The 21337-nt window shown below is 38.5% G+C and overlaps 1 protein-coding gene across 3 annotated transcripts in view; it reads left to right on the top strand.

Moving 5' to 3' along the window:
* The window catches only part of MYO3A (myosin IIIA), a 102850-nt gene that overhangs the window by 18386 nt on the left and 63127 nt on the right, over positions 1 to 21337 (top strand). For 2 of the 3 annotated variants that reach the window (XM_087918527.1, XM_087918526.1), the window contains exons 5-12: positions 9577 to 9676; positions 11571 to 11687; positions 12246 to 12350; positions 12645 to 12728; positions 13221 to 13423; positions 14102 to 14200; positions 14357 to 14471; positions 20143 to 20269. In XM_087918527.1, the coding sequence (XP_087774653.1) occupies positions 9577 to 9676; positions 11571 to 11687; positions 12246 to 12350; positions 12645 to 12728; positions 13221 to 13423; positions 14102 to 14200; positions 14357 to 14471; positions 20143 to 20269 (950 nt within the window). The remainder of the gene's footprint in view (positions 1 to 9576; positions 9677 to 11570; positions 11688 to 12245; positions 12351 to 12644; positions 12729 to 13220; positions 13424 to 14101; positions 14201 to 14356; positions 14472 to 20142; positions 20270 to 21337) is intronic. The other variant, XM_087918528.1, reaches the window with a different exon arrangement.

The raw sequence follows: 21337 nt of genomic DNA, 5'->3' as shown, positions 1-21337 counted from the left end.
ATTGATGTCTTATCAATAGAAAAATGTGCTAAATCAGGAATTGGTTTTGTTTAATCCTATGAATTTATCCATTAATTTGGCCATATCTTTAGGTTGTTTTTATTTATTTGTATCCCGCTTTTATCATTTTTACAAATAACTCCAGGCAGTGAACATATTCAACATACCTTACTCCGATAGCAGCAAATATCTAGCTCGGGTGTAGAATGAGAGTGGAGGTTAGTCAGCTGAGTTTGTGAGTTGGTTTCCAAACATTTCTTTACCAAACTCTTCAGCAAAATTTAGGGAATGTTGATGTCAGCATTCTTCTGCTTATAAGGACTTTGTGTGGTCAGTAGGGCTTATGATGGGGAGGTCATATCAGGTGAGGGTCACTGGGAAATGAAGAGTTGACTGTTGGGGGATTTGTGGGTTGGTTGCTGGTTGACTGTGTAATTGATTTGAATTCTGAGGGTTTCATAAGTAGGTTGGTGTGTTTATTAATTAATTAATCCTCCCCCTCCCCCTCCTGATGGAATTACCAGACTTCAGTAAAGTTATATGCATGTGAGTGGTATCTTCCTCGTCCTATTTTTCCTACTACAACAATCCTGAGAGATGAATTGGGCTCAAGGAATGACTGGTCCAAAGTCACCCAGCTGCATTTTATGAGTGGGATGGACTTGAACTCATAGTCTTCCACTTTCCAGCCTGGCACCTTAACCAGTAGACCAAACTGACTCTAGAGTGCATTCATAGAGCTCCTCAATGTGTGATGAGTCCCTTTACAATAATCCTTTTGCTTGAAAAATTTATATATGTATTATTTAGTTTAATAGTCAGATGTTGGGATTGCTTTCTTGTCGTAGGTATAATGTCAGAAAAACCTCTTAGCATGAGTAATGTGTAATACACTCAAGTTCTCATTTAGCAAATGAAGAAAATATTATTGAATTACTGTAGCTTGCATGATTTTAAAGGACATATAGCAAGATATCCTGTGCCTCATGAAGATGAAATTGCAAGAAATATTTTGCTTCCATGTCAGTTTTCTAAAACAACTTCATCAAAATAATGTGCTGAATTTGAAATTTAGTTGTTGATGAGTATTGATGGGTCTCCTCTGTTTCAAGGCAAGAAATAACAGATTGTCCTTTTTAAAAAGGAAGATAGAATTTAAAAGACATTTCTTTAACACCATCAATTGTTGATGCCACTTTTTTCTCTATGTCAAATGACTTGAATAGAGAAATCCTTCTAAAATCAGCCCCATTTATTATTAATATTGGTTTTATGACAGTTTAATATTGTTTTTGTTTGCCATCTCCCACTGAGATTTAGGAATTAATTTTGCCCTTTTTTATATCATTAATCTGATAAGGAGATAGTGTGTAGAAATGTAAACACATTTTACAGCATTTTCAGCATTTTGAAGTACCTCCTTCCCTTCTTAAAGCTCAATCTTGTCAGAATTAAAGGTATCCTATGTCAGGCCATAACAAAGGGCAAATCTAATGAATGGCATTAACAGACAGGCTTAAAGCTTATAGCCAAGAAGTCAATCTATGCATTAATGCAAACAATGGAGTTAAATGTTTTCCCAAACAACGGCTGTTCAAACAAAATGTTCAATATTGTAACTGATCTGTTAAAAAGATTTTTGATAGTAGTCTTTGCGCAAGTTCGTATTTTTTTCAGCATACAGCACAATAATTTATTGGTGATTAAATGTGATATTCTACTTCCTTGGCTTGCAGTTGTTTAAGAAATAGAAAGAAAATTAATTAAGAAAATTAATTAACTCAGGTAAATACAAGTTTTCTTAGGCACAATAATGAAAATGTCCCTCAAGTAAAACATCGGAAAACAGTGTAGGTTCCACTTTAGGTGAAATACATTTAAAAATGGATGAATTTTCCACTGCTGTCACAAATTACATCAGTTTGGGTGACAATTCCTGGTCAGAGGGGTATGATTCCATTAGATGCTGAGTTTCTGGAAGGCTAGTTCGAAAGCTACAAATATTCAAGATTTGCATTTTCCTCATCACAACCCTGTGGAAGTCGACTTTCTGTTGTCCACTATCTGGTTTATCACTGTAACATAGAACTGCAGTATGGACACCAATATTTGGGAAATGATTACACTAATTTGTGTTTGTAGTGGTTGTTGCTCTAATCCATCGAGACATCTGCACTTTACTATTCCACTAGCTTGTGTACCATCACCATCTCTAGGAAATTGTTTAGTTATTTTCATCAGATAACACACAGCAAGCTCAGTTTTTGAATACCCTTAGTGTAGTCCTATAAAGGGCTTCTGTCTTTTCAGAACATTATTTCTCCTTCTTTTCCTCCAGTAGGCCCATAGAAAGACAGCTTGGTCTATCCTAACATGCTCCAGTGCATAGCAATTAAGTGACTAAAACTGACACTCAAGGAAAGAGGTTATTTCATCAAGCGCTGCCTGGCAGATAAGCCTGTCTTCTGTTGCTGTATCTGTCCAGTTGTGTTTGCCAGTCAGGAAGAATTGCAGTAATGTTTGTGGTTTGTATAGCTGATCCAGTTAGTTTTTATTACAGAGATTTGTCACACCCACAGATTAATCAGCCCTACAACATTGGGCCATGATTAACAAGGTGATCTTTAGAAATTACAAGAGCACTGGAAGTTATTTAAGCATCTTGGTTAGACTAGGTCTTATAGAATAAGTCAACAAGATATGTAGACTACAAACTCTTTGCAACTCAGAAGACTGGCAACCTAATAATGCTTAATAATTGCTATAGTTACCTGAAATTATTGTTTTAATTCTAGGAAGTTTGGTGAAACAATTTCATTTATTATTTAGAAGGTTTGCATGCAATAAAATGGAAATTTGTGACCAAGACCCCTTTAAGAAGAGATTGGACAACCATTTGTCTGAAATGGCATAGGGATTAGAATAGAAGACCTCCAAAGTCCTTTCCAATTCTTGTTCTATTGTTCAGTATCTTTGCCACAGATTTGTAGCACAATTTTATATTACATCAAAATTGTAATATAAGTCCTAATATTTTTTCAGTGTTATAAAAATGAACACAAAAACCCACCGTTCAAATGGGGGGGGGGATTCCACCGTTGCTGCCCTTCAAAAATATTTAAGTGCATCTCCCTAGGCTCCCAGTTGGTTCTCCATTCTTGGTAATATGCAGAAATATAAGGAGGGTAGAAACAAGTTGTACAGTGAGTGAGGTGGGATCTGTTATTAATCCATCAACCACCTCCAGGGTAGCACTCCCCTACTGGGGCCCTAAACCAAATTGTGGAGCCAAGTTTTCAGACCTTTACAGAAGGTCAGGAAAATGGGAGCAGGTTCAGGTTTGCTCATTTAGAATAGTTGGAGAGCATTTATAAGTATGTATCTTCAAGAAGGGGACTGAAATAGGTGTCTTTACTTTGGTTCATTCAGAATGTCGTAACAAGTGATGAGGAAAATATAGAACATTTTGCTCCAAAATGAGGGCAACAGAATGAATTCCTACTTCCCATCAAGAAGCACAATAGGAGTCCTTGACCAAAAATTGAATCAATAATTTTTTTTTGTATCAGTTGTCCTTAATTTGGCCTGCTCTATAATAGATTATACTATAGAGCAGGCCAATATAGACGATGGACTATAACAGTGGTTCCCAAACTTTTTCAGTCCACCACCCCCTTGGTGCTACAAACTCATCCTCAGTGCCCCCCACCCAGGGGTGGGATTCAAATTTCTGTGGGCCTGGCCTAATTTGAGGGTGTGTCTTGCTGGTCACGTGACTGGGTGGGCATGGCTTGCTGGTCATGTGACTGGCTGGCACGGCTTGCTGGCTGGGCATGGCTTGCGGTCACATGACAGGGTAGGTGTGATTTGGTGGTCATGTGACTGGGTGGGCGTGGTCCTCACTTAATGGCCAGTTGTTTAGTAAGCCTTCTAATTTATGACTAGCCACCCAAGAGATACTTGACCCCTTTTTGGAGTTTTGATAGCTATGCACACACATACTCGTGATACACTCCCTTCTAACCCTGCTGGAGCAGGTCATTGCACTAGAATTGGCAAAGCATCTCTGATTAGATTCTAGCAGTGAATAAAGTCTAATCAGAGATGCTTTGCCGATTCTTGTTGATTTGTTTTATTTGTATCTCATTATTTTATGTTGCTGAATTGCATTTGACATGTGTGTCCCTTCTTGTGCACAACCCAGAAGCTTTTGTGATTCTTTGCAGCAAAAATTACCGACCTCTGGCTTTGCTCGACTTTTCAAACATGCCGACACTGCCGCGTTCCCAGCCCCACAGGTCCACCCCATTGAGCTCACTGCACTGGGGGGACTTGCCCAAGCAAGTCAAGTCAAGTCAATGGGATAAGCCTGAAAGAGGGAAAGAGAGAGAGAGAAGAGAGAGAGAGAGAGAAGGAAGAAAAGAGAAAAGGGAAAGAAAGAAAAAGAAATAAAGGAGGGAGGGAGGAGAAAGATAATGAGATATCTATTCTAGTCCAATTACCTGCTCCAGCAGGGTTAGAAGGGAGTGTGTGTGTGTGTGTGTGTGTGTGTGTGTGTGTGTGTGTGTGTGTGTTCTCCTTGTAATTTACCAGTACATGTTGGTTTTGCCTTCTTCGGAATTGGCACTGTAATACATCAGGGAAAAGTAATTTTTAGGGTGGAGATCTGGTCCAAAGGATCCTGTTTAAGGCCTCAACAAAATGTGAGAGTTTCCTGATAGTCTTGACCATGTTTTGTTCACAAAACCTTTAATAGAAGCCAAAGATGCTTCAATGTGGAAAAGGGCCTCAGTCTAAATTAGGCCTCATTTCAATCAGATGCATCATCCCTCTCTCTCTCTCTCTCTCTCTCCCCCTCCCTCCCTCCCAGACTGGCTTTGCTCTACTTTCCCAATGTACTTGCGGGGCTAGGTAGGTAGGTAGGTAGGCAGAAAGACAGGTAGGCAGGCAGGCAGGAAGGCAGGCAGACAGACAGACATTTTGGATGGATGGATGGATAGATAGAAGGATGATAGATAGATAGATAGATAGATAGATAGATAGATAGATAGATAGATAGATCTATCTATCTATCTATCTATCTATCTATATTGGTAGGTAGGAAGGTAGGTAGGTAGGTAGGCAGAAAGACAGGTAGGCAGGCAGGCAGGAAGGCAGACAGACAGACATTTTGGATGGATGGATGGATAGATATTTATCTATCTATCTATCTATATTGGTAGGTAGGAAGGTAGGTAGGTAGGTAGGTAGACAGAAAGGCAGGCAGGCAGACAGACAGGCAGACCTTTTGGATGGATGGATGGATGGACAGACGGATGGACGGACAGAAAGAAAGAATGCGATAGCCGTGGCTTTGAGAAAGTAGAGCAAAGCCAGAGTGGAAATTGAAGTCCACACAAGTTGCCAAGGTTGAGAAACACGGGCTGGATATATCAACCCAGCCATTCTGATTTAGAGTTTAGCATGCTGTTTGATTCCAGCTTAGTTAATGAATAAACCATGGCTAAGATCTTTCTGCTCCTTAATGCAGCTGCCCCTCTGCCCCTTCTCCAGCCCTTCTTGGCATCTAATTTTGCAATGCCATCGGGCCAAGCAAGGGGAGGTACTCTGCACACGCTCAGAGACTCCCAACTTTAGTGAAATGTTCCGACCATCTTTATGATCCGCCCGGGACGAGGAAGGCGTGTGGAAGCAGCCCAGACCAGCAGAGGCGGAGGGAATGATCACTTGGAAACGAAGCAAGCAAGCAACCGCAGGGCTCAGTCGGAAGAACCGGGCTGCAAAGGGAGGCTAGGTTCTAGGTCCAGGACGGCCACGTAGAGCTGAACCGAACCGAACCACGCGCTTTGGAGAGCCGCAGCTGCACCACCCGCATCCTGCGCGCAAGCCCGGCTGGCTGGAGAGGCGGAGGCCGGGTGGGCGCTGCGCGCTCCCTTGTTCTCCGGGGAAGGGGGCCCTAATGCTGGACCACCCACCCCTTTAATTGCGCGCCTCGGGAGGGTTTTGCTTTCGGGCCTTCTGGCGCTCCTCCGCCGCTTCCACCAGAGAGGGCAGCCTGCCAGCTTAAGGCGCCCTCTTTCCACCCCCCACCCCCAGGCTTGGCAAGGCTCACCGTGTGCGGGTTCTACATTCGAGGCGCCGGCTACGAAGCGATGAAACAGTCAATGGGCTGCGTGGCCGGCAGTCCGTGAGCTGGCGGGGCCGGCACCTCAAACGCCCCCCTGCCATGTCTTAGTGCCCCCCTGTCGCCCCCCTTGTCTCTTACCACCCGCCTAAGGCATCCCACCGCCCCCCAGGGAACCACTAGACTATAACATGTTCCATGTTAGCTAGAAGTCCTTGAAGTTGCAATCAAGTGTCAAATTGGGGGTTGATTGACCTACTTAACACCTATAAGTTCCTCTTGATTTCTCTGTGTGATGACCCAATTCTATAATACCTCCATCATAACCTCCAAGATTTATTTTTCTACTCATGCATATGAATTATTTTAGAACATAAATAGTGGTTGTTCAGTTGGCCTAGGATTTTTTTCCTATCAGATAAATAATTTTAATTTCTGTACACAGGACAAATATTTACCAAGGACTGGGCTTTTTCCATGCTATTTTAGGAGCCATCAAAAATCCCTTTTGTTCATTTTGACACTTGGGCTGAAAGTGACCTCCTTTTGCTTTGAGTAAGATAGGAGGAGGTAGGTGGCTGGGAATGAATAGAAAACGAGCTGGAACAATAAATAGTTTGGCTCCTGCTGTCAGTTCATCCTCGAAGTGGTTGACTGTCACGCTTTGGAAATACTGGAACAAAGACTTTTCCTAAAACTGACAATAGTAATTGTGCAAATTGAAACAGAAACTGTCAAAGATTTGGTTGATTGGGCGTATGAATATGATGATAATGTCGAATGAGAAGCTTTTGGGTTTTGAGAAATTTACTGGCATGGCTTGAAATTCACTAACTACCTTCCCCTAGAGGAAGTCTTTCTCTAGAAAAAAGCAGGCAGATCCTGAGGTGGGAATAGGGGTCCCAAAAAACTAAAGTGGTAGGTAGCGACTATGCATTCAAAGCATAATGCCGCTTTTTAAAAAAACATTTCTCATGCACCCGACATATGTTAAAAAAAAATAATAAGGCAAGGCTTTGATGATGGTGCAGATATGTAGACATTGTTTTGACTTTTGTTTTTGTTTTTTCCCTTGGACTGCCCCAAGAACAATAAAAACAGCTGAAATACCTAAATTTACCCTAAAATTAGGTTAAGTTTCTTTAGGCTACCTAAAATTCAGTGAGCCGGCAGCATACACATTTTTGTAAATGAATTATTTATAAATTAAATGAATATATTTGAACAGAAAACCCTGATGTTCTAAAAAGAAATCCAGATAATATACATAGCAGGAAAAATAAGAGTAATCCTCTTGTTCCTTGGATTTCTCATTTTCCCTTAATTCAGCAGCTGCTCAACCCTGTAGGCTGAATGTGATATCACCCTGGCAACACATTGCTGCATGTTCGTGGTGAAAATAAGGTGCTATATGCAGTGGTTAACATCAGACATGGGAAATGACAGGCTGATTCAAGGTCTATGTCCTTGGTTGAAGAAAAATAACAGAAAGGGGACAGATTAGCTGTCGGCTCATGCAGCTGTCATTTGTGTCGCATATGCTTGACTTGGTCAAAGTCACCCTGTTGGCAGAATCCGCATACTGCTTGGGTAAGCAGTTGCTTCAACATTTCAGATCTCCTTAAATGCCAAATAATGCTTCCCCTCTTCGAAATGCCTTCAGTTTAATGCAAACATTGTTCTTCTTCGAGCCATGCACAAGACACGAAGCATTTGCAGATCTGTTAGGAAGATTCCACCTTGCATTAACATTGCTGGCGGTTCCTAAAAGATATTTTAATATTCAAGGATTATATTTAATGCCTAACTCGTTGATGACATGTAGGCAATCTTGCTTAATCTCAAAACCCTAAGCAAAATTAGTGGTTGAGATGTCTGCCTAGGAAGGGGAAAACCAAGAGTTTGATGTATTCTTAGCCACAGAAGTTCTCTGGGCAATTTTGTACCACTCACTATCACTTGCCCAACCTCTCATAAAAATGCTCTTATAGGCAAAAACAGCAGGAACATTATCCATGCTGCCTTGAACTCAGGGAAAGGCAGGATGCAAATCAGTGTATAAACAATGTGGAGCTGAGTTTTCTTTGCCTTCTTACAAGATTTTTGTTGTGGTTTAGCTTCCCAGACTAACATACAGGCCTTGAAATTCCTGATTGTCTTACCTCCCAGTACTAAAAAAATTAAATGTCATGTATGAGAATAAGTCATAAAATGGAGAGCAAATGCTTATAATATACTAAAAGAATTATATTTCATTCTCATCAGAATTCAGTCAGGTTGAACCTTGAGAATCACATTAGTCTGTTTTAATCAACCTTGCCTAACTGGTTATGCTGGAGGATTGTTGTTGTTGTTAGTTGTGAAGTCATGTCCAACCCATCGCAACCCCACAAATAATATTCCTCCAGGCCTTCCTGTCCTCTACCATCTTCTGGAGTCTATTTAAGCTCATGCCTACTGCTTCAATGATTCCATCCAGCCACCTTATTCTCTGTTGTTCCCTTCTTTCTTTGCCCTCAATTGTTCCCAGCATTAGGCTCTTCTCCAGTGAGTCCTTCCTTCTCATTAGGTATCCAAAGTATTTGAGTTTCATCTTTAGGCTCTGGCCTTCTAAAGAGTAGTCAGGGTTGATTGGAAGTGGCTAAGTAAATACTGTGTTAATACTGGTTTTCAAACGTCAGCAACATTAGCTGTACATTCATTGTTGAGTATAACGCAGTAGGTTTTTGCACATTGTTGTAAGATTTCTGAAGGAAGAAAATCCTAGGTGAATATACAAAATGTTCTACAGCTAAACTTGCTAGTCATGCATGATCACCAGTGATTCAGAAATGTCTGGGTTTTTGTATGGGAACATAATGTACAATTTTGAATAATAACATATGTTCAGTGGACCATTGTGACCAGTGTCTCCATTGCTAACTTGGGGGGTGGGCGGTGTTGCAGAAAAATGCTCTGTTTGGCTAGCAGGTTGATTTGGCATAATCCTAACCTCACTCAGGAAAAAAGTATTAAATCCTTGTAGCCTCAGGCCATTTCAGTGTTTATCTCTATAAGCTACAAGAAGAGTCATAGGTGATTTCTATAACAATCGGTTACAGTAAAAAAAATAAATTGCTCATCTCACTACATTCTTCCCATAACAGTAAATAAAATATAACTGCTATGGCCACAGAAGATTTGATTAACTAAACTAAGTGGGGGTTGAACTCTTAATTCACCTCCTTGAAATGGGGCCACTTGAAATGTAAAAAAAAACCCTAAAAATAATTTCATGTCTATATGAAAGTAATATCTTTATAAGGAATGTGGATATCTAAATCTATGTTTATCAGAGTATTTGTTTACTTTTGCAGTCCTAAGCAGCTCAGTCAGCAGCTCAATCTATGATAATATTCAAAGTATTTTGTTCATGCTCTTGAATACATCTATCCATATTTGTTTTCTTACAGAGTTGAACGTATTCATTCTAAAAAAGAGAATTTGCCTAGGTCTCCAAATGCTGATCAGGAGGAAGTGGATGATCTGGCAAACTTAGAAATATTAGATGAGGTAAGATATTTTTATTTTGTTAGGAATGTTTTAAATTGCAATAATATGCAAGTTTTAAATAAATAATCACCTTTGGCTTCTTTGTACAGTATGTCTTTGTTTCAAGCCTATCTGTCTTTTCTGTACTTAGGTTAAGGCTAGACAGCATTGAGGAAGAGACGTTAAATCTTAGAACCAACATATCAGGGGTGTCAAACTCAAGGCCCACATCTGGCCTGTAGGGTGCTTAAATCTGGCCCACGAAGCCATCCTGGAAATAGTGAAGGACCATCCCACTGTGCCTCTGCCAGCGAAAACAGAATTCAGGAGGGCCATACGTACTCTTGCAAGCTCTGTTTTCGCTAGCAGAGGGTTTCAAGAGGCTGTTGCAGCCAAAATATTGCTCACGGGGGCCTTGGGAAGCCCTTCTGAACTCTGTTTTTGCTAGCAGAGTGTTCAGGCCCCCACAGGCACCCCCGACATGAGTGATGTTGACCTGGCCACACCCACCCTGGCCACCCCCACTTCATCCCTGAGGTCAAACACAATCCTGATGTGGCCCTCAATGAAATCAAGTTTTACACTCCTGCAATATACAAAACAAAACAAGTGATTTCCACACTTTATCAAACTATTCTATTAAGAAATATACAGTATAGTAATATGTTGTATTTCTTCAAATGTACAACGGTACATTATTTAAAAATGCATGTATTCATGAAATCAGTACACAGTTTATATCAGAGAGCATTGCAACCAAAACTATTTTTGTAATCATGCACATTAAAATTCATATATTACTATGAATTTAAAAAACAACAGAAAGTTCAAGAGGCAGAATTTGACAGATTGATAAAAATGAGAAATTGACATAAATAAAATTAATATATCTATTCATCACTACAGCTAGCTATTATGAACACAGTCCACAGCCCCAAGTTTTGTTTTCTCCCTCTGTCTCAATTTTGATAATACTGCTTTGAATCAACTATATAAATCACATTCTAAAGCCAGGATCCAGTTCATTAAAGGATATTAAAAAATTTTTTGTAGAAGTCCAACATTCTCAGAGGTAACGAAGGAGCTTTGAATCGGGTACACAAAAATATGATTAAAATTTCCTGCATCTATGATGTCATTATAGCCCTGAGATTAAAAATTGCCCACTAGAAAGGATAGAAGAGATAAAAGCAAGTTTTTATGAGATTTGGAGCCATAAAAATCTCATAGTGGTGTAAGTTACACTAAGATCAAACTCTGACTTCACATAGTAGTCCAACTCGAATCATCCATAGATTTATATGCTAAATGTCTCATAAGATTCAATCCATGATATCTCAAATTAAATGCTTCCAAATAATAAGTTAAGAAAGAACAAAGATTTTGGATAGCCACTGCCACAGCAGAGAATCTGGATAAGTAAGGAATTATATCTCATTGCTAGATCAGAAGCTTGGCTATTTGAAATATCCCAGAGTCAGTGCTTGACATTTTGTTCTACTGATGGGTTGCTGATGATGAAGACTTATGGATCCAAAAGGTTATCATGCTGGTAGAATTCAAAATTAAGAATGTTGGTATGTTCTAAAGAGCAATGGTGGCGCAATGGGTAGAGTGCAGTACTGTAGGCTACTTATGCTGACAGTTCAAATCACACCGTCTCAAGGTTGACTCAGCTTTCCATCCTTCCGAGGTTGGTAAAATGAGGACTCAGATTGTTGGGGGCAATATGTTGACTCTGTAAACCGCTTAGAGAGGCTATAAAAGCACTGGGAAGCGATATATAAGTCTTAAGTGCTGTTGCTATTGCTATTGCTAAAGAAATCTTAATCTTATCTCTTTTCAGTATAGATACTCCTTTAAAAAAAAACATAACTAGGGTTTTTTCCTTCCTCTTTCTCTCAATTTCAAACAGAATACAATATCAGAGCAGCTCGAAAAGAACTACAACCGAAATCAGATCTATACTTACGTGGGAGATATCCTCATTGCAGTCAACCCTTTTCGGAACTTAGATCTTTATTCTACAAAGGTGGGGAAAGATTAGATTAATTGGTTTGAAGGGATTTTGGAAAGGTCAGAATTTGGGCACTGAGCATTCTTAAAGAGAAATTATTTTTGCTTACTCTACCTTGCAGAGTTTATGGCTTGTTTCCATGTCCATAGAAATTCCCTTGGGGTGTTTTGCTTTGTTTGTTAGAAGCAATAACTGGATTAAAAAGAGGTGCCAAGTATGCAAAGGTGTTATTTCCTATTCATCGTTATGGAAATAGTTGAAGAGGAAATAGAGAAAATAAAACAGAAAATCTGAGTGTTATAAGTAAACAAATTAATGTTTCAGATTAGTTAAATACTAGTGTTGATACTCATTGCTACCCATAACTGGGTATGCTCAGAAAGCCAGGGAAATGAGCAATTGAGAAATTAAATTGAGAAGTGTTTTATTCCAAGAGTCAGGTTTGCCAGGCTCTTAAAAATGTGACATGTTGTAGCAAATATTTCTCATTGTAATAGTATTTTGATTTATCAGGATTGTTTTATGTGGCACAATACAATAGAACACATAATATTTATCTTTTCTTTCCATCAGCATTCCAGATTGTACATGAGGGCTAAACAGACTTGCAACCCTCCACATATTTTTGCTATGGCCGATACTGCATATCAATCAATGGTCACCTATGGGTCAGATCAGGTAATGCTAATAATTCCAAATAGAAATGTGCAGCAATTAAATCCAAAGCAGAAAAAGAACATTGGAAAAAGTGTTTCTCAATCTTGGCAACTTTAAGATATGTAGAAATTCTTAAAGATACCAAGATTGAGAAATGCTGGCATGTACATCATGCAATCTATGCCCAATCCCCTTCCAAGGCAAACTTTTTTTAAAAAAAAAATGGAACTAAATTAGATCCCTAACTCCCTAAATTAATTTTTGATTGCATAGAACATTAATAATAACAAAAATATCCCTGGTTCTTAATTTTAGTGTATTGTCATTTCTGGAGAAAGTGGAGCTGGGAAGACTCAAAGTTCTCATCTGCTAGTTCAACAGTTGACAATCCTTGGAAAGGTAAGACAGATTTTAAAAACTTAGGGGGGTGGGAGTTCAGTTTATATCTCAAATAGTTTCTATGCCAAATGATCTCTATTCTTTAGTAGGCTGGTTAATTAGGAATTCTTATATAGGGTATCTGTCAAAAGTAATATTGGGTTCAGATAAATGTGTTCCTATCAGGGAATTAAAATGTGTGCCCACAATTATCTAACTTGTCACAATTAAACATACCAGTTATTTGAGAAGTTCTAATGGTATTTAAATAAAATTTTCCCCAAAGTTTCCTTATATTAGAAAAAAACAAACCACGTTATCTTCTAGCACTAAAGATGTTACCTACTTTGGGTAAACACCTGAAAGAAAACAATCAAGCTCGGAGAGCACTAAGGACCCCACAATTCAACTCTGACTACAAATCGTCTCTTCTATTGGTAAAATATGTATTTTGTACATAACCTGAGAAGATGAGTTTTTAAATGTTTTCCATTTTTTTTTTTGTTTACTTAGGCTAATAACAAGACTCTTCAAGGAAAAATTATCCAAGTCAACAATCTGTTGGAAGCCTTTGGAAATGCAGCCACTATTATTAATGATAATTCTAGCAGATTTGGGAAATATCTGGAAATGAAATTCACTTCTAAAGGAACTGTTGTAAGCGCTCAAATTTCAGAATATCTTCTAGAAAAGTCTAGAGTCATATGTCAAGCTGGGTAAGTGAACGGAAAGAAGCATTTTACCCAAAAGGAAAGCAGGAATGTTTAGAATAAAGTTTTGGTTCGAATAAAAAAATTATGTGATAGAGATGAATTCAAATGGTATGGTCGTGGGGTGGGATTAGATACAGCATTTGCATAAAACATTTGACATGACTTGCATTAATATAATACATGAACTTATGTATTCATGTTTTATATTTTATATAATTAATAAATATAAGTTGTATACACTCTATCTAAGTGCAGTCATGGGTGAATTGGTAAATGTGGGATGGGCTTAAATAGCAGGCAACTGTAATCAATCATTCACCCTAAACTGCCTGATCACATTTTTTTTTGTTAAATATTATGCTAAAGAAGATCACTAAAACATATAGCAAGAGTAACATATAAATAGTGTTACAAATTTAACAGATCTATAAAGCAAGAGATTATTTTTCTCAACTTTAATCTGCTTCCAGATCAGGTCTGTTTTTATATTTTATCAGTGTGTAAGCACTTTGCTTTAATCCCTTCCTAAAGTATGTAATGGCTTTGACAATAAATGTTAAGGTTTCAAAAGAATAAATTTAAATGTTTAAAATGCAGCATGAATTTCAAAAGAGGAACAAACAGATAAAGTAGGAATTCTTAGGTTTTATTTTTGTAATTTGTTTGCTTGCTTTGTTTCAGTGGGGAGAACAATTTTCATATTTTCTATTACATCTATGCTGGATTGGCAGAAAAGAAAAGATTAGATCATTATAAATTGCCAGAAAATGAACTCCCAAGGTAAAAAAACAAAAAACCCTTTGTATTTCTTGCTGTAGTTCCCAAAATTCTAAAATAAATATGTTTTCAAGTTAATTTAAACTAAAAAAAACCCAGCACGCCTTGTTTTGATTTTCCGTGTGAACATTTTCACTTTTTTCCACACCATTTAATTAGTTATCTACAAAATGAACTTCTGACACCAATGCAAGAGGTCCTAAACAATACTGTGTATAAATCCAAGTTTGCATCGATTGAGCAGTGCTTCAAAGTGATTGGCTTTACAATGGAGGTAGGTAATTGGCTGGAAATATTTAATTGGATTATTTAACAGAAAATATTTAATTGGCTGGAAATAAAGCTGGCATTCTGACAAATTAGCCTTCAATAGACACATAGATATAAACAATATCTACATACTGTGTAAAAGAGACAATCAACAAACCAAAAAGGGAGCAAAGACCAAAATACCACCCCATCAGCAACCTAGATGTGCATAGTTTAACTCCAAGATTAATATCAAGCCAACAATGAAGAAGTAAACAATACCCCAATTAAGGAACTACTAGACAAGCTAATAGTAAACAGCCCAGCCAGAGAAGCTCCAAGACCTCTCTTACCAAACAGCCCAGACAAGCCACTAGAATATAAACTGAGAGCAAATCCTACTCCTTTCTAGCACTGATGATGTTATTACTTTGTTTAGGTAATGAAATATCTGCAAGGAAACAACAAAGTGCTAAGGACTCTTCAAATATTTAATTATTTGTGATTTTTAAAAGTTAAACATTATAATAACCACATGAATAATTTATACTATTGGGACCTTTGCAGCAAACTGACATTTCATTGAAATGGCAAAACATGTAACCTAATATCAGAACGCAAGCTCCACACTGCCTCTTAAATAGAAAAAGAGCAAAGTTTAGGTCATTATGTCTATCATTGCATTTGTTCCCTCATGTAAGCCCATGAAAAGAGAAGAGCTGCAAGAACTATAAAGTGTGTGAATATAAGATCCAGTAGGGTGGGAAGGTTGCATTGCTGGAGCAGGACTAAACCATTCAGTTTTAGTTCAACAGTTGGCATGGATGCTGCCTGGATGACCGTAGGTGTAGGACAATCTATGTGCAAGCAGATTCACAGGGGGAAATGGAGGAGTAAGTCATTTGTTTGCTGCCTATATCTTGTAAAGGAAAGGTCAAATAAAAACCAAATAAATAATACATATTAAAGAGCAACCATTTGTTTATTTATACCCTGCCTTTAGGGGCATGGTGGTTCAGCAGTTAAAGATGCCTAACATGTCAGCTGGAAAGCCGAAAAACCAGGCTCAAGGCCTGAGAAGAGTGAGTTGCCATTACTCACCCAGCTCTTGCCCACCTAGTAGTTTGAAAGCATGCAAATGCAAGTAGATAAATTGGTACCACTTTGGAGAGAAAGTGTAAGCATTCCATACAGTTCGGCTTTTAGTCATGCTGGCCACATAACTATGGAAGCGTCTTTGGACAATACTAGCTGCTTCGGCTAAGAAATGGAAAGGAATGCTGCCCCTACAGGCAGAAACTATTGGACAGGAAATTTTTACCTATCATGTCTTTATTATTTTTTTATCAATAACTCAAGGTGGCAAACCCACACAATATTCTTCCCTGCTCCTATTTCCCTCAAACAACAAATCTGTTGAGAAAGAGTCACCCAGTTGGTTTTCTTGCCTAAGATGGGACTAGAACTCACGGTTTCTGGTTTCTAGCCTAGTGCCTTAATCACTAGACCAGTGTATTGATATTGCTGAATTCCATGCCTTGTATCCATTTTTTGGCATGAGTTATTTGGCTGAGTTATTTTGAATTCTAGAAATTTCAACCCCGGTATATCAAGAAGGAAGAAGATTATAGAATTTTGCATATTGATCTCGGACATATTCTGGGGTTACTGATAGGAACCTTCTCTGATTATGCTTTTTCAAGGATGTTGGAACCTGTATAGTTTTCTAAGACCATCTATGCTTAGGAGATAGATATTGACACATGGCTAGTGAACAAAGATTATCCTAAGAGTTAAGAGTAATTTAATAGATAGGGAAGTCTGTGTTCATGTATTTCTTTTTGTGATCTCTTACTCACTTATCCATAATTAAACCAAGACAGAAAAAAGTGAACAACTGGGCAATAACTATTGCAAGCATGATAGTTAAAGGTACTTGATCACTAGCTCTTTCCAGGTCAAGCAAGCTCCTGAATAGAAAGGTAATGAAGAGGGTGAGTCTTAGAAAGCATCCTCTCATATTGCATTATGCTGTGGTATGTTGGCTTGACAGCCACAGATAGAAAGAAATTACAGAGGGTGGTGAGCACAGCACAAAACATCATGGGCTGTTCCCTGATACCACTAAATGACATTGCTAGGGCTCGCTGCCTTAGAAGAGTGAGGAAAATTCTGTGGGATGACTCGCATCCCAGTCAGCACTTATTTACTCTCCTTCCATCGGGTAGGAGATATAGAAGCATAGCCAGTCACACCAACAGGCTGAAGAACAGTTTCTACCCGTGGGCTATCAGACTTCTGAATGGAAAATAACTTCATGTCAACATAGTATGAAAGACTTGCAAGGCCGGCACGTTGTGCAGCAAGGTCACATAGTGTGATAAGATCGGGACTGGGTTAGGGATTTCTGTCCTCACAATGAGTTGTGTTGGGAAGAGTATACGAAGGGAGGCTCAGCTAATCTCATTGTACACATGTTGTACTCTGACAATATAGGTTGTTGTTGTTGTTGTTGTTGTTGTTGTTGTTGTTGTTATTATTATTATTATTATTATTATTATTATTATTATTATTATTATTTAGGTCTCCAAAACCTGAAAATGGGATCTAAATAAATAAATCCTAGAGTTGTAAGCACATGTAAAATCAATTCTACTTGACTTTTTTGATCTAATTATATTTAACACTGTTGAAATCCATTAGGTGCAATACAGAATCTCAAAAAACCAATAAGTATCTTTTCAGACTCTTAATCATATCTTAGTGTTTAAGCTCACTTTTATTTATCAATTAGTTGTCCCAAGAGTTTTGAATTATAATTTTAATACTGTAGTTCTAATCATATTGTTTTGGCATCAATTCACATTAGTTTTAAAGAAATAAGAAGGTGGGATGAATATGCCTTATTTTCAGGTTCTGTTTTCATTTTCCCATTTACAAAAGATTGGCTTGTTAACTTACCCTCCTTTTGAATTTTAAGATATTTGCAAATATTATGTCTCCATTGATAGGCCCTCTTTAATTAGATGAAAATAAACAGAAATGCCCAGTACTAGTAAAGTGACATCAGCAAAAATGTAACTATTAAATCCAAATTTCTGCTGTATTTAGAAAACGCCCAATATGGGTTACAACATAGACAAAATAATCTGACTTGAAAAAAAAACATTTTGTTTTTCACAAGGAAGCAGTGTATTCCATTAATAAATACATTCAAAGGCCAGATGTCACTTTGCATCATAAAATCAGACTAAAAGTTATGTGGCAAACCCAATTAAAAGTGGAGTGGGAGCAGGGAGAGTGCTGCTGGAAATAAATGGCATGCATGCCATACAAATTAGATTGAGCCATATTTAATGAAATAGAGGACTAGCTCCAAGATGTCAGCTGCAATATATACACTGCTCAAAAAAAAATAAAGGGAACACTTAAACAACACAATGTAACTCCCAAGTCAATCACACTTCTATGAAATCAAGCTGTCCGCTTAGGTAGCAATGCCGATTGACAATCAATTTCACATGCTGTTGTGCAAATGGAATAGACAACAGGTGGAAAGCATAGGCAGTTAGCAAGACATCCCCAATAAAGGAGTGGTTCTGCAGGTGGTGACCACAGACCACTTCTCAGTTCCTGTGCTTTCTGGCTGATGGTTTGGTCACTTTTGAATGCTGGCGGTGCTTTCACTCTAGTGGTAGCATGAGACGGAGTCTACAACCCACACAAGTGGCTCAGGTAGTGCAGCTCATCTAGGATGCACATCAATGCGAACTATGGCAAGAAGGTTTGCTGTGTCTATCAGCGTAGTGTCCAGAGCATGGAGGTGCAACCAGGAGACAGGCCAGTACATCAGGAGACATGGAGGAGGCCGTAGGAGGGCAACAACCCAGCATCAGGACCGCTACCTCCGCCTTTGTGTAAGGAGGGACAGGAGGAGCACTGCCAGAGCCCTGCAACATGACCTCCAGCGGGCCACAAATGTGCATGTGGCTGCTCAAATGGTCAGAAACAGACTCCATGAGGGTGATATGAGAGCCCAAAGTCCACAGGTGGGGGTTGTGCTTACAGCCCAACACCGTGCAGGACATTTGGCATTTGCCAGAGAACACCAAGATTGGCAAATTCACCAGTGGTGCCCTGTGCTCTTCACAGATGAAAGCAGGTTCACACTGAGCACATGTGACAGATGTGACAGGGTCTGGAGACACCGTGGAGAATGTTCTGCTGCCTGCAACATCCTCCAGCATGATCGATTTGGCAGTGGGTCAGTAATGGTGTGGGGTGGCATTTCTTTAGGGGGCCACACAGCCCTCCATGTGCTCTCCAGACGTAGCCTGCCATTAGGTACCGAGATGAGATCCTCAGACCCCTTGTGAGACCATATGCTGGTGCGGTTGGCCCTGGGTTCTTCCTAATGTAAGACAGTGCTAGACCTCATGTGGTTGGAGTGTGTCAGCAGTTCCTGCAAGATGAAGGCATTGATGCTATGGACTGGCCAGCCTGTTCCCTAGACCTGAATCCAATTGAGCACATCTGGAACATCATGTCTCGCTCCATCCAACAATGCCACGTTGCACCACAGACTGTCCAGGAGTTGGAGGATGCTTTAGTCCAGGTGTGGGAGGAGATCCCTCAGGAGACCACCCACCACCTCATCAGGAGCATGCCCAGGCATTGTAGGGAGGTCATATAGGCACATGGAGGCCACACACACTACTGAGCCTCATTTTGATTTGTTTTAAGGACATTACATCAAAGTTGGATCAACCTGTAGTGTTTTTTTTTCCACTTTAATTTTGAGTGTAACTCCAAATCCAGACCTCCATGGGTTGCTAAATTTGATTTCTGTTGATAATTTTTTGTGTGATTGTGTTGTCAGCACATTCAACTATGTAATGAACAAAGTAATAAGAATATTTCATTCATTCAGATCTAGGATGTCTTATTTTTGTGTTCCCTTTATTTTTTTGAGCAGTGTATATATGCTACTGTAAAATGACCAGTATTGGCATAATAATCTCAGTCAATCCTACAAGAATTTATAAAATAAATACAATGGCTAAATGGCTATTTTATTTAAATGCCTACTGTATATTGACCAGTTCAAAAAAAGGCATACATTATACATTGGATTCCCATGATAAGTTAAAGTATAACCAAACACATTATTATGCTTTGAAGTTATATATAATTTAAAAAAACAAATAGCTTTCTCCTCTACTTGTCATTTACTGTTGCAGTATCAAGAACTAGCTTTCAGTAAATAAAAATCCAATTACAGAATAAGAGAGAGAGAAAGAGACTGAAGTAAATTTTATTCTGTGGGCTTATTTCAGACGAAATAATGAAATATTATTATAAGCATGAGTGATGGCAAGGTTCAGAATTACACTGTAATTCAAAATATCCAGAAAAAGCCAGGGTGAGAATTGCAGACCAACCTATAGGGCAGAGTAGAAGAGAGATCTGTCAAAAAGCCATCCTAATAAGTTTAACTTTGAAGGTTTACCTGGATAACCCTACATTTTTTATGTTCCAATGACATCCTTATGGTTAAGATTAAGGTGAAGTGAAAGAGATGCAGCTATTAGAGAATTTTGATTTTTCATTAAGCGCAAAATCAATATTAACTGACTATTCCCTCTTCTGTCTGTTTTAAGACTGAATTGGAATGCTTTTGTACACTTATTTTTCAGGAACTAGAGTGTGTATATTGTGTACTTGCTGCCATTTTAAATGTGGGTAACATTGAATTTTCATCAGAGGTAACTGAGTACATGATTGACAAGAGCATAATTTCCAATCCAATGCCTCTGGAGAATTGTGAGTTATTCTTATTTTTAAAATAGATTAGCAATCTGTTTCTTAGAGTTCAGTAGGCTTACTTTCAGGGAAGTCTGTATATCAAGTATAGATAATTTTGAACCTCAAAATATTTTCATCTTTAACTCTTATGATCTTTGTCAAAATGTTCAGTGTTCAGAGCTTGCAGCATTTGAAGCAAAAGCTTCTGGAGAATGCCAGTTTCTTATATCTGACGTATAGGATTACAGCTTTATTCAGTTGTCTTGTTCATTATGAAATCTGAAGCAATCTGAACATGGCAGAATACTATTGATAAAATTCTTCAACACCTGAGTCCAGTCTTATTGACCTTGTCATCAAACGGGAGACTGATTTCGCCATATTAACTTGTGGATGCCTACAAGCGTAATGAGGTTTCCCCTGATGACATTCAACTTCAATGTTTTCCATTGAGATATTATTTGTAGCCATTTAGAAAAAAAGGGGAAAGTCTACAGTGTCATGTATACTTGTGAGAATAAGATAAAAATAAAACAACAGACTGTGATAATCAGAATCCATAACAGGCTTTATTAGATATTACAATATCAACTCCCAATCTCCCAGACCACAGTTTGAGAGAAAGGAGAGACCCCTTCCAGTAAATACAACCTTATATAGGATTATCACATTTAAAAGATTACATAACACTTTCTGTTTTGCACACACAGAAATTACAGAGAATCTCATAAGAAAGTTCTGGGTCTTTTTCATAGCTCTTCCCATGCATCCATGGAAATCACCCAACCTTCTTCTCTTCACCGTTATCATCAGATTTCCTCTTTTCTACTTAAAAGATTACACAAAAGATCATTAATAATTCTTAAAATGTCAAGGTGACCCTTTATGCATCTCAAACCAAGCCAAGCACATAATATTTTTCGATCTTACTAAGCATTAGCAGAATAACAAGTTATATAAATGTCCTGATCTCTAAAAGTTCAGATTAAGAACAAACATGGAGTCTGTCCTGTTCATTATATTCTCAGGTGTATAAGGTAAATTTCCACATACTTAATAGAAACCTTCAAATCCTAATGAAAAGCT

The sequence above is a fragment of the Pseudonaja textilis genome, chromosome Z (genome assembly GCF_049901715.1).
Source record: "Pseudonaja textilis isolate UNSWEBS1 chromosome Z, rPseTex1.2, whole genome shotgun sequence".
In the NCBI taxonomy this organism is placed as follows: Eukaryota; Metazoa; Chordata; class Lepidosauria; order Squamata; family Elapidae; genus Pseudonaja; species Pseudonaja textilis.
The sequence above is the reverse complement of the archived record's forward strand: the minus strand, read 5'-3'. Positions and strand labels throughout refer to the sequence as shown.